Consider the following 18,407-nt stretch of genomic DNA (forward strand, 5'->3'; position numbering starts at 1 on the left):
AGGCGAGGAGGAGAACAAATTGAGCATTTTTAGAGAACCTGTCCACTACCAGCATAACAACAGAGTTAACCTGGCTCTTGGGAAGGTCTGCGAGGAAGTCTACTGATATGTGTGACCAAGGTCTCTAGGGTACCGGGAGGGGTTGGAGCAGACCTGCCCTATGTTGGCGGGGAGACTTGGTCCTGGTACAGGTGGGACAGGCCTTAATGTACTCAAAGACATCAGTCTTGATAATGTCATCAGAAATGTCTGGAGATAAAGTCCAGAGTACATGCATGCCCTGCAAAGAGGAAGTCATGTCCCCATTGAAGAACACTTTTGAACCTTGCTATAGAGCACATGATTTTAGGGAGCCTGGGTCTTCTGGGTAAAAGATACCTCAGTTAGAAATGTCTTTCCTGCTTAGGGTGCATTTTTATGGGCAGAGATATAGGCTCCCATTTATTTTGTGGCATCCGGGGTGCAGAGAGAGAGATTTAACTGCAGGTTGCATTGTATTTAGTTTGAAGGCAGATCAGCTCTTATATGGCCTCTGTAGGCATTATGAGTTTAATGCTTTGTAGCAGTTTGGGGTTTTCTGGGTGACCAGAATGTTAGGCCTTCGAAACACCTTGTTTGTGAATACTGTACATAGAGTAACTTGTGTGTTGTATGTTTTATTGTGTGTATTGAAGTTTGTGTTTGTGATCATTAATACATATTTGTTTAACCACGTCTGCTTGGATTATTACTCCTCTCACCAAAGCTGTGCCAGAGAACAAAGAATTCATGTGTCTCTAATTCTTACCAACTGCTCGGGTATATTGTTGGAAATCACTTACAAGTTGGGGGTTATAAATAATTATTTCACTTACTGACTAAACCGCTTGGTCAAATCCTGATTTTCACCATTTTTGGAACCCCCCATTTGTAACACTATAATAAAACACAATACAAAAGTCTAGAAACAGGCCAAAGTCCAGAAGCAGATATGTAGTCCGGGGAGATTAAACAAAATATGAGGCACAGAGAAAAACAAGGACTGGCCTAAACATGTAAAGGAATTAAGACAAGGAGGAAAAAAAAACAAGAACAGGAAGAAAACTCAGGAGAGTCAAAATCTAGAGTTCAAAGCAGAGGTAAACAACACTGAGCACTTCAAGGCCTGAGAACAGAGTTTATATTGGCCTGAGGAGGGGAGGCTTGCAGCCCCTAGGTACCCTAGGTGATTAAGGATTTGCTACAGGTGACTGCTTGGTCTGTGCCTCTGCTGTGCAGCTGGACCAGCAACCAGAGTGTGGGGCTCCCTCTGGCAGCGAGATGATGGAAATGTAACTAAGGTCTAAGATACAAATCCGGTGAAAGAGAGAACTGAACATCTTATGCAGCTCAACAACTGTATTAAAAATAGGAACCATAATAATAAAAAGGAAAAAATGTTATATTATAGGTAAAAATAATTCAAATAATGTTTTACAATAGTAAAAAATGTAAAAGTAGTAGTAGTTCATCAGATAAAAGGGATTGCTGATATTTAAAAATACAAATGTAAAATAAAAGTAGGTGAGAAAAACAATGGAAAGTTAAAAGTATTCTAGGAGTGTAATAGGTATAAAGATATAGTTTACTTGAACAATGACATCCCAACATAGAAAGGAAAGGTGATGACCCTGTTCTTATTGTCTAAGAGCCTGCAAACTATTTGGAAGATATTAGCAACCTTGATTCCAAGGAGTCAACTTATTGTTGCTGATGCAGTGTCTCTGCAGAATATCTCACATGCAGCATTCCTGAGTCTCCAACAGACTTGATGTAACCCTCTTCCTTTTCCTCTTTGTTGGTGTTTGTGAGGTCATCAGCTACTACACTTTAAGAACCCACAGCTATAGGTATTTAGTGTTTTGATGCATTACAGCTTTGAGCAGTGCTACTTAATGGGTTTGTTGTACTACTCTTGACAAATGCTGCATGTATGCCTGAGCTACAGAGGTGCAGCCATTTATGAAAAACAAGTTGTGAGCAGCCACAGAGCCTGCAACATTGCTGGTCCATGAATGCCACAGAGGTATTAATATACAACTGGAAAGAGGGAATGTAAAGTACCAGAAGAGAAGTAGGGTTTGCCAGTCCAATCCTGACTCTCTGACAGTACAGTGTGCCGAAGACATAGGCTGGCCAGAATGTGTGATACTTTTGAAGGAGAGAAAAATAGTGAGTTGTTGAAATGCTGCAAAGTGTGAAAAAGTGAGACAAAACAGGAACAGTGAAGAGCGCAGGGAAAATGTAACAGAATGATTATGAAGTCAGTGCATGAAAATATGAGTTTACTCTATGTACAGAGCTTGGCCTGTAATGAGCCCAACCAGTGGGATGAGGCTAGCTTCTGTAACAGTGTTGTGTTAATAAGGAATATGTACATACTTAAATTTGGGTTTTGCCAGTTCCTCCATCATGGTCTTAGTTCCTGAAAGTCTTATTCCAAGTCATTCGTTCACTCATTCAATAATGAAGACCATTTTTATGATGGATGTTTTATCCATGAAAGCTTAATATTGTTCATTTATTTTTAATGTGTGTGGTTTCCTCATCAGGGGAAACAATCAGAATATCATTGACACTGAATGATCACAGAGGTCAGTTGAGGTAGTTCATGTAAGTGCTATCTCAGAGCCATGTTATAGACAGTTCTGTATAGTTAAAGTAATTCCTTGTAAATGCTGCAGGGCGTCAAAGTTAACATATTTTGTTTCCAAAAGTACAACTCGCTGCCCCCCCCACTCCAGTCACCTCCCGCCATCTTGCCATATACTGTACACCAATGAAATGAGACAAGCATGACTGTTGTGCTCCTGTATCCCATAACAGAGAAGCAGATACCCCATTAGTAGTACTGTACATTTTAATTTTAAATCATTTTGCTCAATGGACTGGGACAGACTTAGGGAGGCTACAAGGGAGCTCTCTTGTTTAACAGATCTTTCAAAGACCGTTTATCCTCCTCAGACAAATCTCTTAGCTGAGAAATTAATTTTTCTGTCCTTCCCTGACAGCTGAGCCACTGCTTTCTTCATCCGGCATGCGCTCCAAAATTACCTGTTTTTTTCACAATAATTGCACACCGGAGATCTCCCCTGATCACCCTGTCTATTTAGGTTCTGAGATTTATCCAATTTCTGTGGTATCCACCCCATTTGAAATGCGCACACCTAAGCGTACATATTTCTCTCAATCTGTCGGCAGAGTTAGCCAGTTCAGCAAATGTCACAGTAGTGTTAACCAGGTCATAATTCTGAATCTACAGCATTTTAGCGATATCTGGTTTCAAGCCATTTAAATAAATCTACTTAATTACCAATGAGGAATCACCCCTTTAATTGAAACTAAGCAGTACAAAGCACAAATGCTAACCACTGTGGGACTGTACTGTCCTCATATATTTCAACTCTTCTTTCAACTAATTTTATACAAATCCAAAAACTATATTTATCTAACTCATTTAGGTCTACCTGTACTGTACTGGTATTTGTACTTATACATTTATGACACTCATATATTTTTGCTCTTATATTTTCGATATTTTCACTTAAGTTGCTTTTTGGATTGGCTTTAGTCAAGTCTCTTTAGTAAAGTCTCTAGCTAGTCCAGCTGGCTAAACACACCCACACCATCATTTGCTGTACCAAAACTCACAGTTAAGCACTAAGGTCTTTCACACACACGCCAGCACACCAATTCATAAAACATGCATACGCATCTAGAATATTTCTTTTCGTACTACACCCTTAAGTTATTAGAGTATGTGTTATGCTTCATGTCATAATCATTTAATTATAATTTTTGTTTTTGCGTAAATGCGCTATATTTTTTTTCACCTTTACATGTATCTCTTTTAACAGTGTAACTTTTCATAAACACAACATCACTTATTCCAATATCCGTCTATTTATCCTTAAACCACTGCTCATACACTTTCCAACAGCCCTGCTCAGACCAAACACCATCTGACCGTCCGTATTTCTTTTTCAGCTTTTCCTCACATACCCTAAGCTTTTTCCTTTCAGACACCCCATCTGAAACTTCCACTACTCTCTCCCCACACACCAGCTCATCCTGCTGGGTTTACCACAAACGTGTACCAACTAATCCTGTTGGTCTTACCGCTACCACCCAATTACTACACCGGTGTCTTCCCCGGGCCAGGGGATAACCTGCCTTCTGAATCCTCTTACTCACCCACGGCAGTCCTCGCTGAGCATGGGAAAGCTCCATACAGCGGTCAAGAGACTTTGGGACTTTTAAAAAAAATAGGAGCCCTTACCTCTTAAATGCGCGCTACACCGTCTCTCCCACCGATGGGGCTTCCCCGCACTGCTGAAGGACCAAACTCGCAGCGCCAAATTCTTGTAACAGAAGGGTTCTTGCTCCTGGATGAGAGTGAAAACAGATAGGCTTTATTCTATGCATACAAATAACACCTCAATAGTAGGGATGTTCAGAGAATACAAAGCAAGAAGTTACCTTTATACAGCTCGGTAATGTCAAGATTTCTATAGTTATAAAGAATTTGACAGGGTGTATGGTTAATGTCATGTTCAGAACAATCAGCTATTAAGAGAAATTTTAGAGGTCATGGTGCCTTCCCTCCCTTACAGCCTTGAGATAAGCTAAACTTTCAGAAAATTCCACAGGATTAACAAGGAGTTTCACCAAAAAGAAAGATATTGCCATGCTTTTTATCTAATACAAATGGCTAGGTATAAAACACCGTGTTAAATTAAATTCTGGAAACTTGTATTCAGTTATTCAAATCAACTATGGTTTTGATTCAAATGGTGATTATTTTTTATATATAATTTCATTAAAACTAAAATGATTATATACATTTATTGTTAATATTAATGAAATATTTAACATTTAACATACTTTTGTAGCAATAAGGCCTATTACTGCCTATCGAATTAAGCTGGCAAAAACCGAGTTTGTATTTGTATTTAACAAGAGACTAAGGTGCACATACTTTGCAGGGCACAATTATCAAGGACCTGATAAGGATGTTAACTTTAAGAGTTTATTCATTACAAGCCTTTAGCCAACAGTCAGAGACGTGCTGCCCACTGATAAGTTAATGTTCTATCAGAAATATGGTGTAAAAAGTATGAGAAAGCAAGGTTCACAAACTTTATGAAAAAGTGGCTGGTCTTGCAGTAAAAGCAACTCAGGCTGATTCAGCCATTTCAGACCCAAAGTGGAGTAAACTAAGCTGCAGTCCACATCAACAGGACCATGAAAGGCATATAAGTCATTATAGGAAACCAGGGAACCGAGGGATATTGGGCAAACTAAAGCTTAGGAGTAACAAAGGAAACTCCAGTACCACTCCCCTACCTAGGATCACACAGGTCATTAAACACATAAGTAGCAAACTAGCTCACTCTTCAACTCATGGATGCATGAACTCATTTAGCTCCAAGAAGTTGCCCCCCCCCCAAACAGCACAAACGATGAAACCCACCTCATTCGCTAGTGCTCCATTTGTGCCATTGCCGTTTGATGCGGATTACCAAGGCACTAATGTCTGTGTCTTCAGAGATCGACCCTCACACAGTCATATGTAATCTACACCATGGATTGACAAGGAATACACAAATAAAAGGACTGTGACTTAATCATTTATGTTTGCATGTAAGAGCACTGTAAATACAAAGACATGGATAATAACTAATTTTTAAGACCTTAGATATACAGATCCAGACATTCAAAATGCACGAAGTACGCTGTGTCACAATTAACAATGGAATGTTCTTTTTTACAATTGTAAAAAGAGGCGATACACAACGTGTCTTCACTAAAACTCAGTTTACAGAGAACTTCCGCAAGAGCCTTACAACATTATCCAATAATACTCTTCTTGTGCCTAATTTTTAGTTTAGCATGAGTTGCGCGATAAGCACATTGTTTAAAGGAGATGACATTACCCGCATCTATATTACTGTACAACACTTGTTTTAGTCGGAGTGTCTGTTAATAATACAGAGCGCCTTGCAATACATATACTGTAACTACTTCAGTTGGGTGGCTGCGTCGGCATGCGTAGTCTGCAAAGGAACGAGTAATAGGTTCATTCCATGCTGAAAAGAGACGAGAGGAAACACAACATTTTGGCTGTGAAGCCTTCTTCAGGTGTGAGGGTCTTCAGCTTAAAATGAAATGCTTGGAGTTTCTAATGTAGGGCGCTCTGAACGAGTTAAATTTTGATGCAGGACAAATAAAGTTATTTTCCACAAGCTATACTGTAGTGGCAGTACAGTAGCAGTTTGAAATTATTCGTTGTTACTAATAAATCACTTAGCTTCGAACATGTTGTGATATTTAGAAATATAAAAAATGTCAATAATGTTTCCATAATTTTTGCTATTTTAGTTTTTCAAAGAAATGTTTATTTGTTTTAAAAAAATGCATGGTGACAGCGGGGTTCAAACCCCTGACCTCCAGCATGCAAGGCACAAGCCTAAGACGTTACACTACGTGGAAATGAGCTAAACTGATGCAGATATTTACAAAGACAGTGTACTACTGTGATAATTTGAGCTATATGAATATAATTACATAGTTATTCATTTCTTTAGAAACGCGATTCCATAATATATTCAGTATTAATCAAATTCTAAAAAGTATGAATTTTTTTACTGAGATAATGAGCGCAAGTATTCATAGAAAAGGTTTAAACATTATTACGTTTTATGAAGTATATAAACTTAATATAGTCAGATGGAGGACGTAAAAACTTTTCAAAATTAACCACAGTATGAAACCGAATGAAAGACTTTGATGCTTAAAATGTTTAAGAAGAAAGGGGAATACGGGTGTGTATTTTTTATTTAAACTACCAATACCAGCCATATACAGTTTACATAATATGTCTATGTTCCTAAATTAATATAGTTTATGACCTTCAGGCGCGTTATGCTCCTCTTCTTTTTATGCTCAGCTATTAAAATTTCCCTTTAGTTATAAAATTCCATATTAATATTCAACATTAAGTGGGTTAAAACATGCACAGGGAAAAGATTAAATGATTAAATCGTTTCACTAACAACCGATGTACCACGAGTGCCCCTGTCGGTCATTTTGGCCAGCCAATCACGTACTGTGGTACAATGCGTTGAACTGTAGATAATTTTGCACAGTACAGGGTTGTACCGTGCATTTTGAATGGCTGCATCTGTATGTGTGGTTATTTTATCTGAAATTAAAAATATTTTCCAATATTTCCATAGTCTGCATGTATGAGACAGTAGAGTTTCCAATGTTGTTTTGCAGTTATGTTATGAGCTATCTGGGTCAACTTAGTGCATAGTGCCCCTCTAAAAAATCCTGGTTCTTTTTCACATTTATTTTTTTTTGCATAGAAAATATATAAAACAATGGTCTTGTGATACAGAAAGTTGCTAATCCTAACCTTTTTAAATACTCAATCAAAAGACAGGTCAAATCTTTAAACAGCTCTTGATTTGCATATTAATTTAAAAATGTCACAATGAGAAAAAACAAAGCTTATTTTGCATCATAAGCTCAGCTGGATAAGACACCTTACTAGTCCTGGCAGAGGCCTAGTCCACAGGTCCTTGGAATATAAGTCTAATGTAGCCTTAAGTCTTTAGATTTTTAAAAAAGGACACAGCTTCAAAGTATTAAGATGTGCTAATTAAAGCCTCTTTGTAAGAACATGCAGTTGGTTGCTAATGGTCACTTCTGAGTAGGTCATGATATTGGTGACAAATATAAATTTTCCTTTTCACACAAATGCACAGAAGATACTGGTATTAAATGCAAAATCAACCGTTGGCCTCTACCCGGCAAACAGAGAAACAAAATTGCAGACATTGTTATCTTCACACCAGTAATAGAGTGCTTGAACTTACCAGACGGGGTTACTGACAGTCAGAGTCATTGTACATGCTCATGTTATCACCTGAAAAAGAATGCACTATATCTCAGGAATGAAAGCAGCTGGGAAGTTACTTTCAATGGCACAAACTGGCACAAACACAGCACTAACAAATGAGACCTGTTTGGTTTTCCTACAACGTTGTAGGGGGGGTGAGTGCTGTCACACCACCAAAAAGGAAGGTGCTATATCTTGAGAATGAAATCAGCTGAGAATCTACTTTCAATGGCACAAACCAACAGAAATGCAGCACAAATTAATGAGACTGGTTTGGTTTCCCTACGATGTTGAAGGAGGCTGTCATGACTCAGCAAAAACAAGGCGTTATATCTCGTAAATGAAAGCAGTACAAACGCTACTTTGAACGGCACATACTGGCACAAACACAGCACTAAGAATGAGGTGGGTTTAATCTTTTTTGTTGTTTGTAGGGGAGGCAACTTCACAGAGCTCATTCCCTTTAGAATTGCAGGGCACGTCCCTGTGCGTCACCAAACCGGGACCCCCCTTTGTCAGCCCATCTGGTTGGGTGGGAGGAACACAGGAGGGCGAGGTATGTAAATTGCAGCTTGGAGCTTCAGACACTGACTCTACCCCTGTGTTCAAGAGGCTTGCCTTTAAACATTATCTAGGCATTTTAATACAGAAAGGTGAAGCAATTTGCTTATATATCAATGTCACCATTAAAAACCTGTAATATATCAGTTACTAATTACATGCAAGACACTTCCTGAATCACACACAGGGTGTGGTTAAAGTTTAAATTTGGCAAAAATCCCATTTATATTTCCAAATTTAAAAAAGAACCACTGCTTGTTGGACAGGATTTGCTGAATAGTCTGGCACCAACTGGCAGTGCAACTCTCATTGACAGTCCTGAAAAATCAGACACTAGCAAGGAATTCATTGAAAACCTGTCTGGAAATCATGCTTTAGTGAATATCTTGCAGCAGTCCCAAGACCAATGAGTGGTCCCTTCTCCTCACAAGCCAATATTGATCAATGAAACCATTTCAGCTTACAGTGAGTAGGCTATAAGTGAGTGTCAGTTAGTCCACTACCCTTTAGCAGTACCTCAGCTGTCTCCCTCAGCCCACTAGATGCAAAAGTGCTATTGAGATCTGGTGTGGATGAATACTGTAAACACATGTTACAGACACATGTAAACCCAGGTGATAATTCCCTGCATGATGACCTAGATAATCTTCTGTTAGGTCAAACTGTTCCTCAGATCTGCCAGGTAGTAAATAAGGGTGACCTGACTGAGTAGTGACTCTTGAACTCACTCCTCCAGGTTCAGAAAAGCTTCCTAGCCCCTGGTTGCAGCACCACAGCTTCAGGCACTCAGCCAGGAGTCAATCACAGACACACTGGATTCTCTACCAGAACAACAAATTATGAGTATGTGTGACAATACTTTCCCACTCTGGCCAGTACTGAAACCTAATGGGTTTACAGTTGAGCATCAACAGTTGAACAAGCAGGTGCCAGAGTCACACTGGGCACTAATCTGTCCAGATCAAAAGCTCACTAAAGAACTTCAGATTGTTCTACCATTGAGAATTATAAGTGTATTCTGATGGAAACAGAGGAGGTTAACAACCCTCACTAAGAACAGGTGAAAAACAATTTCCTAGTTAGTACACTACCATTAGCTGCCACTGTATTTCATGATCAACATGATAATGTTACCAGAAGATCAAGATCAAACTACTGATCTGCAGGTTCCAGAGGGAACTCCAGCTCACAATAGTGATCCAGTTTTGTAACATCTGAAATCAGAAAAACACCCTACAAAAGTGTAATTCTTGATACCCTTAAGTAGTATATAGTTTAATTGTATAGCATCCAAGAAACTGTGAATCCAGAAGGTATGCCTTTAATAAGGTATGACTCAGAACCATCCTCCTCGAGACCAGACATTGCAAATCTGATATGTCAACAGGAGGAGGACATATGATGCAGTAACAATGACCAGTGTGGTACAGTGACTGCTCAATGGATCAGATAAACACCCTACAAAATGGACCGGTGGGGTAGTCTGTGTGTTCAAGGTCATACATCAGGACCTTGCACTGTCTTAATAAAAATGTAGTATATTATTATGATATTCATTTTATTATTAGAATCTTTATCATCCCCAAGGTTTGAAAAGATGAGAAAACTTAATATATTATATATATTATTTATTTTATTATTAATACCACAGTCCCTTATTTAACTAAATTGTTTTATAATCTGACAAGTTACAGTAGAACAAATACATTCATGGACTTACTGTACATTCCTGAATGCCACCCCCATGTTTTACAATCTTTGGAAAAACACAAAAAAGTCTGTACATTTATTACACATTTGTTGGGTCAGCTCTTCCACCCAGAACTAAATGATTGCTGTGATAAGTTCCTGCTTTGTGCTTGGTTTTGCCACTGTTAAAATATAGTCTTTGAGGGAGAACCAAAGCATCTGTATTGGATTTAAATCAGGGGATTCTGCTGCTGCTTTCACTCAGTTTATTCCCTGTGCTTTAATTCTAAACATTGCTTCAGGACTCCAAGCACTGATCATTGTCCTGAATGAAAGCGTGTCTGGATCCATAGTGCTACCTGTTGTATGGTACAGCATGTTACTTTACTATGACTTGGGGAATCAATTTACGATCCATAATTCCTTCAAAAATGAAAAGCTGTCCTGAACCTCTTTTCAATATACCCCCTACATGTGGACCTGCAATGGATGTTTGGGCTATAGCTCCTTGACATATCTACCACTTTTTATGGAACAACATGGTTGCCAACTGTTTCAAAGCCATTGTTGTTTCATGTGTGAAAAGCACATTGTTAAATGTTTTCCCCTTTTCCATCAATTTAAGTGCTTGCTGGAGCCTCTTTCTTTATTTTTTACCCTTAACATGGGGCATGTGTTTTTTGCACCCCCATCCAAGACATCTGCACACTCTCCTTATCTTAGTTCTAATAATTGTTTCCATATCATTTACATTTACAGAAGTCAGCATTATTGGTTTATAGTTAGCTCATCCAATATTTTCATCTTTCTTAAAGATTAGCACTACATTAGTGATTCTCTAGTTAAGAGTACTACCACCGTCTTGAATGACTGTTATGTCATTGGCTTCTGAGAATTAAGAAGATACAATTGGGCCCAGTAGATTAAATAACTTTGACTGCTTCCTGTACCCAAAACACTTAAAATTAGCATAAATGTCACTTATTTAATGATCTTTGTCCTTCCACTACTTGAGGTATACTGTTAATGCACACCAGAAGGGGGGCATTGACTTCTCAAAAGCCATCCACAGAACAATCTTGGCCCTTCATCATGGCAGAAAAAGGACAGACATTCTGTCAGGTGGACAGAATGTCATTTGAGGCTAATGTGGAAATCCAGTTATAAGGGTGATAGGATAAGGGTATCAAGCTCTGCCAAAGTCTCTTCTAGGGAGATCTTCCACATGCAAGGAGGCAAATGAGCGATCTCCAGAGGGCAAAATTCCAAGCAGCAATTCTAAAGAGAAGTCACCAGGTTAGTGAAGAGACAGGTCAAGGATCTTTTCTTTAGTGGAGGCATCAGTGTACTCTGCATTATTGGTTGGCTGCTGACCTAAGGTGAGCTCAGCTGTAGCCACTGTATGCAGCACTGAAATACTGTACATACTTCAAGGCAAGCAGGACTCCAAGTACTGAGATTTCCAAGACTCCAGTGAGAGTGAGGGTTACAATGCTACAGTCCTCACTTTCCCTAGCTCTAGAACCAGAACCTCTTTTTGAAACATGATGCTACACCTCCCCCATCTTCTATATTTCCTTTCTCTTCAGAACTGAGTGTATCCACTAATGTTACATTCCTGTCCATCCTTTTTGGGTAGTCCATTTTCTGTGTGTTACAGTGTAGAAGAAGGGCCCTAAGCAGAATCCTCTGAACTCAAAAGTACCACCAGGAGTAAAAAAACGTGGGTCAGGAAGTCAGGCCAGGATAAAAAGGTCTCCCCAGGGGTGGCTCCTGACACCCTTGACAGATGGTTTGGAAAATCCAAATGGAAATCTTTGATTAATTGAGGGTCTAAAATATCCTTTTCTGCGACCCAAGATCACTCCTTGGGTCCAAAACCCTCCCACTCAAAAAGATATTGTAAAGTTCCATGAGACCAACAAGAATCCAGAATCTTATTCACAGTAAATGCTGGGAGACCATGGAGTGGGGGGCCTAGGCTGTGGTTTGGAAGGGGGGAAACTAGAGGAAAAAAAACAAGCGGGTTCTGGAACGCTCCCATCACTTTCACATAGCCGGCTATCCAGCTCGATGACTAAAGATGACTTTTCATCAAAAGTTTTCCCCTTCAGTGGTAATAAAAATAGATTATCTTTGATTTCCTCCAAGAGACCTTGTTTAAAAACGGAGGCCAATGCCTCATCATTCCAGGAAGATTCTGCGGTGATAACAGAATTCCACTTCGTATTCTGCAAAAGATCTCCCATCCTGCCTCACTGAGGTAAACCTGGAAGAGGCATCCAACTCCATAGAAGGGTGATGGAAAAAAAACACTTAGGCTCTCCTGAAAATGATCAATATCCAAGATCTCAGGTGCTTGTCAATCAAGGAGGGCAGTGGTCCATTCAAGAGAAATTAAACACCACCTTCTCTTTGGAGGAGGAAAAACATTTTCAGGATGCAGCTGAAAAAAAAATAATTGAGTATGGAGCAAAAAAAAAGACATCTGTCAGGCTGCCTAGCAAACCTCTCAGGAGGAATAAAAGGTAAGGCACAAAGAGCAGGAATCTCAGGTGAAGCTGCTGTACCTTCCTCTGCTGGCGCTGCAGCGGGCGCTGCCTGTCCTGACAAGTTAACCAAATGTGCTGTTTGTCAGAATGGGGCTGATCTGGTCAATGGATCCGGTGCAGGACTCAGGAGACTGAGAAAAACACTAAGCTGAATCGCTAGGCAAAAATGAAAACCAGGAAGCAGGAGAGGAGGTTGGAACACGGAGAGTCAAAGAGGCAGCAACGATCCAAAACACAAGGCGAAGTCAAATCCAGGAAGCAGGCGAGTAGGTCGGAACACAGAAGTACAATGAGAAAGCAACAATCCAAAACACTAGGCGAAATCGAACACGAGAAGCAAGCAAGGAGATCAGGAACCGGAGAAAAGCTAGAGGAAAACGCGCACTAGGGACCTCAAGGAGAATCTGCAATAGTGAGCGGGGAAATGAGGGAAAAAGGAGAACTAAAATAGGGACGGGAGAGAACGGTGATTGGTGTGTTACTTGCGGCGTGAGCGTTTGTTACAGGGTGTACGCGTGGGAATGCAGGAAGGAACAGAGACGCGAGTGGAATGCGTAACACCATTATCTGCTGGATAGAAACTTGCAGCTGATTAAATGCATGAGAATGCTGAGAAAGCACCATACAAATTTCCTCACCTTCTGCAGGGTCCATGTTAAGACTCAGTATACCATTACAGTGCAGAAGAAGGGCCCTAAGCAGAATCCTCTGAACTCAAAAGTACCAGCAAGAGTAAAAAAAACATAGGTCAGGAAGTCAGGCCAGGATCAAAAACCAGTAAATCCACAATAACTAAGTCAAGATCCAGATGACAAAGTCAAGGATCAGAGCCAAAAACCTAGAAATGTTGTGAAGCAGGGGACAATACAACTCTAGCTAGGTAAAACCCAATGTTAAGCAAGGAGTGGTGTGTCAGGTTGTCAAGTAGAAAGGTGGAAGAAGGTGTCTGATTAGTTACTTGGAAACTGCACTGGAATGTGAAGGAGATGATTAAGGGCGGTGAGTTCTCCGGGGGCGTGACGTAACATTGTGATTCCAATTACAATAGTAGAAGAGGGGAGAGGAGAGAGATGGAATAGAGGTGCTGTTGGTCCTCGGAGAAGCCTGCATCCATGGCAAAAAGAGGGAAAAACTGGCTTGGCACAGCACCAGCCCTAAATACAATACTAAACAGCCCATTCTTGGATTAAATCACTTTTAAGAACTGGGATATCTGAATATAGAATATAGTGTCTGAATCAGGCAAATTAGCATTGTTTGCATATCAGGCTGTAATGCAGATACCTTATTAGTTTTCATTAGGAGACAGTTATAGTTTTAATATTAATCCAAAAGATTGCATCAGCTTTCTGAAACTATCTTTTGGGGTCACCAGACTGGAAAAACAGAAATGCATCCTCATCCTGTTTACACTTCTCTAGTTATATCAGTATGATTACTGTGACATAAAACCAACTACAAAACTAAGTTAAGACACAAAGAAACATTTTAAAACGTTGTATTGTTCATTTGGGAACAAGTAAAGGTTAGTTCATGCTGAAAAGAGAAGAAAAAGTACTGGTTCCTTTCCGACCTACACATGCTGACGCAGTTACCTACTTGAACAATTGTTCATTTATTTCAATTAAATTCGTTATATATCATATAAAATAAAGGGTTTGAATAGAATTCCTGGTCGTGCCATTGCTTTTCCTTGTTCTGTACAACAATCAAAATCCATTATTGTTGAGCCACAACTACACAAGTAGCCTACTTCTATCCACATATTAATAGAACAGATAATTATTGTTTTCATAAACTCAGGTCTGCTTTCATAAGATCTTTACAGCAGCATTACGGCTGGTTACTACTATCAAACATTTAAAAGGCAACACGTATTACGATAACAAAAAATCGATTTAATATCCGTAAAGGAATGCTGTGAATTCAACAATTAAACATTATAACAATGGGGGGAAAAAACAATTACATATTTTAATTTTTACTAAACGCTCCTCGTTCTGCTTTCACCACAGAGCTTAAAAGTCTTAAAAGCTTAAAGTCTTAAAAATCCTGGAGGGAGAAAATAAGCTGCAGCTGCAAAAGCAGCCGCTTGGTAAAGTTAAGACTAACAATCAGAAAGAGAGAAAAAAAAACGTTTGGCTCTGTTTAAAGTTTCGTTTCTCTGTTTCCTTTCAATGCAGTGATCTCCCAGATCCTTTCGGTTTCTCGGAAACCTCGTGATACAGCTCTTATGCCAGTCGGCCTTCCTCCCTGAAACAGCTAGCGGAATAAAGCTCTCCTTCTCCAGAAGGCGTTTCTAGTTAATACAGCCGTAGCATAGGGTTAAGGGTGTGGTCGGCGTACCGCAGCTAAAGGAAGAAAGATGAACGGCCTCATTTTTTCAAGCAAGGATGTTGGTAACAGGTAAAGGTTACAGATGAAAGCAGGTTTGCTTCCTGCAATAATCCAATTATTTGATCAAGCCACTCCTAAGATCCGAGAGAAATGGTTGTAACACTGTAACTCAGCAGTTTGGTCTAAGATATCAATGTTTGATAAAGGAATGTCCTGTTTTCTTTCACGGATGCTCCCCTTTAATTTTCTCGTGCGTCGCCGATTATTTGAAGATGTCAGATGCCTTTCCTAGCACAATACTTCTCATGATATTTAATAACACTAACACATATCCATATAGTCGTCTTTCCCCCAAAACTGTGACTTGACAAATTATTGAAAAACATTTAAAAAATGTAAGCTCAGTCTCAGAATCAATGGGCACAACTAGTGGGAGTAAACATTTCAATGTATATGTTTTGCATTATCTTTTCAATTTCAATACATTCACCTTTAAAATCCCTAACTGTAGATTGATCTGCAAACGGCTACAGAAGAGATTTTCACTGTTTTAAAAGTAAGATTAAAGTACATCTTTTAGTCCTTTGTGATAGATTCTCATTACTTGCAGAGTTTTGTGATTGTCTTGTGTCATCTTCTGAATTTATACATATTTTCATTTAATTAACTCCTTCAGTTAAGATGATTTTCGAATGTCAAGCTGTGTTTTCTAGAATAAAACTGTTCTTGAAACACTGTTTCTTAAACTAATTCAGCAAAACTGTCATTTCCTGGAATGAAAAAGTACTGTATGATGCATCATTTGCAAATAAGTAAAGATATTTAACAGGCAAAAGCAACTAAATGTCAGCAAAGAAACATACTGGATCCTTTTTCAGTCTGAAATTTCTTTAGTTCTGAACTAGATGTGTTTTGTACACTATAAGATAACTCTTTACAGGTTTTTGTAATCCTGAACCCAGGAGTCCACTTAGGGGCTTAATCTAAGACCTATAGTGAAACACAATCCTGAAGGTACAAGTGGAAATTGAGGGAATGTACATTTAAGACAGTGAAAACTGGTGTCTGTTCAATATGTGTTAAAATGTTCTGGAGCAGGCTAGCCAGTTATATAATTGAAGCAAATCTTCTGTGATTCTTTGAAAAACGAATGGACGAGATCTGCAGATCACATAGCAAGACAATACAATTAATAATAATAATAATAATAATAATAATAATAATAATAATAATAATTGCTAACACTTATATAGCGCTTTTCTGGATACTCCACTCAAAGCGCTTTACAGGTAATGGGGACTCCCCTCCACCACCACCAATGTGCAGCATCCACCTGGATGAAGGTGAGCAGAATGGCCTCCTCTGGTTTGTAACCTTTTTATGTACTTATGTTTATGCTTAATCTTATGGTACAATGAAATCTTTTACCAAATTCCAAATTATTTGATATATTTTTAATACAACAATATCATATACAATTAGGATTTTAATTTTTGTAAATTGTCAAAGAAAAATAATTTGCTAAATTACACCATAAGTATGCACATTTGTCTAGGTTTCTGCGTCTCACAAAATCTGATGGGAAAGTAAACTTTCTATTTCTCCTACAGGCTGGGGAAATTACGAGGGAGGGTTGACTAATGTTTAGAACAGCTCCTACTCCCCGAGCCTTTAAAAAAAAGTGGGAAAGACAATTTCCTCTTTACGTTGGTTGGCTTTCGAAGAGGAATTGGGTGTTAGTGAGCAAACTCTTATTTGTGATTGGCTGAGAGGCATGCCAATTGTTTGTTTCTGGTCAGCTGGCAAGATGACATCCAGTTAATAAAAACGTCAGAGTTAGTTTCGTTTTTGTGGTGTTTTGAGTGAGAGAAATCATTTTTCAGAAGTCTACAAGGTTGAGACCAGTGAATGTCCTTCTGTTCGACGTTTCGTTAAGTGTTTATTTTAAACGGATCAAATATTAAAGGTTAGTAAACAGTTTGATTTAAATACGAAGTTTTATTTACAGGAAGTCGGGAGAGGCTCTGTAGCTGTAGTGATGGACCCTTTACATACAGTACGGTTGCTTTGGAAATTACTGTTGGCGTCGTCATTGCTATACTGTTTTTGATGAGGTTATATATACTGTATATATTTTTACCTTAAGTAGTTATTAACACAACTTCAGGAGTGACAATAGGAGTGTTTTATTCTATAATATTTTTTGAAGACTAAAATATGGTATACTGTAGAGATCATACAGTACTGTACACTGGTAATTAATAAAGTTATCTAAAAACACACTCCATGATATACCATAGTTTATCACAGCACAGTCCTATTTAATTATACTAGTAGTGGTTAATATAAAGAATGATATGTTGTAATTATATCGTATTTTCTTTTATATATTTTTGTCTCAATCTTTCTGAATCTTGAAATGATATTCATAAATATTTCTGTTCTCTATTTTGATAAAAAGTTAAGTAAATGTACTTCTTGCAATTTTCGAACTGTATTAATGTATTTTGCTGATGATTTGATCAGGTCTCAAAAATGTTTATACTGCCCTTACATAAACGGCAAGGACTTCTGAAAATGAAAATCCATGTACAGTTCCATCACTGAGAAGTCCCAGATTGCCCTGCAGTTATATTTGAAGTTACTGTATTTGCTATAGCCTAAATTTCCAGTTGGCCCTTCCGCAATTGGAATTATAGAATAGACCCACCTAGGCTATAGTACTGAGATCTCAGACTCATTTTATGGAAGGCCTTGTGTCACAAATTTGATATTTAATGGTGAATCCTACTAGATGGGAGCTAGGGTTTTAGACCCCTAATCTGCTGTATTTGTGAAAGTGAAAACTGGCTTTATTTTATTTCAGTGCCCATCACAAGTATACCATTAAATAACATGGGCAGTCATTTGTTAAGCAACAATTTTAAAAGCATGTGTGAAGAACCTTTTATTCACAAGTTTTTACTTGTACTGTCCTAATTGCGCAAACATTTACTAGTCTAAAGTTTTAAAGTTGATTTTCTCAGTCATAAAATTGAGCATCATAGTCAAAAATGGCTGAAACAAATTGTGTGTGTGTGTGTGTGGGGGGGGGGGGGTCCAAAATATGAATTTCAACTTAAAGTAAACTGTTTTGCACTGTTTTTTAAACTAACAAAATTTTTACTTCTGTCCAGTTATGTCTGTTCTAAGTACAAAAAGTCTTATTTAGGATGCTGAACTGATTAACTTAATGATGCTGCCTGGTTGTTAACCTGAAGCTTATACTTTTAATGTTTTCTGACCTAATAGATTTGAACCGCATCAAAAAAGGTGTTGTTAATTTGTTTTTAAATGTGTAAAAA

At 38.5% G+C, this 18,407-nt stretch overlaps 1 protein-coding gene across 3 annotated transcripts in view; it reads left to right on the forward strand.

Annotated features, from left to right (window-relative positions):
• Nucleotides 1–15,013: 15,013 nt before the first annotated feature.
• Nucleotides 15,014–18,407, forward strand: part of stat1b (signal transducer and activator of transcription 1b) — an 83,467-nt gene continuing 80,073 nt past the window's right edge. The window contains exon 1 of one of the 3 annotated variants that reach the window (XM_088607217.1): nucleotides 15,014–15,132. In XM_088607217.1, coding sequence (XP_088463343.1) covers nucleotides 15,092–15,132 — 41 coding nt within the window. In that variant the 5' untranslated portion in view covers nucleotides 15,014–15,091. Of the gene's footprint in view, nucleotides 15,133–16,852; nucleotides 17,030–18,407 lie in introns of those variants that run through there. The other 2 variants (XM_088607218.1, XM_088607219.1) reach the window with 2 other exon arrangements.

The sequence above is a fragment of the Lepisosteus platostomus genome, chromosome 14 (assembly GCF_059453375.1).
Source record: "Lepisosteus platostomus isolate fLepPlt1 chromosome 14, fLepPlt1.hap1, whole genome shotgun sequence".
NCBI lineage: Eukaryota > Metazoa > Chordata > Actinopteri > Semionotiformes > Lepisosteidae > Lepisosteus > Lepisosteus platostomus.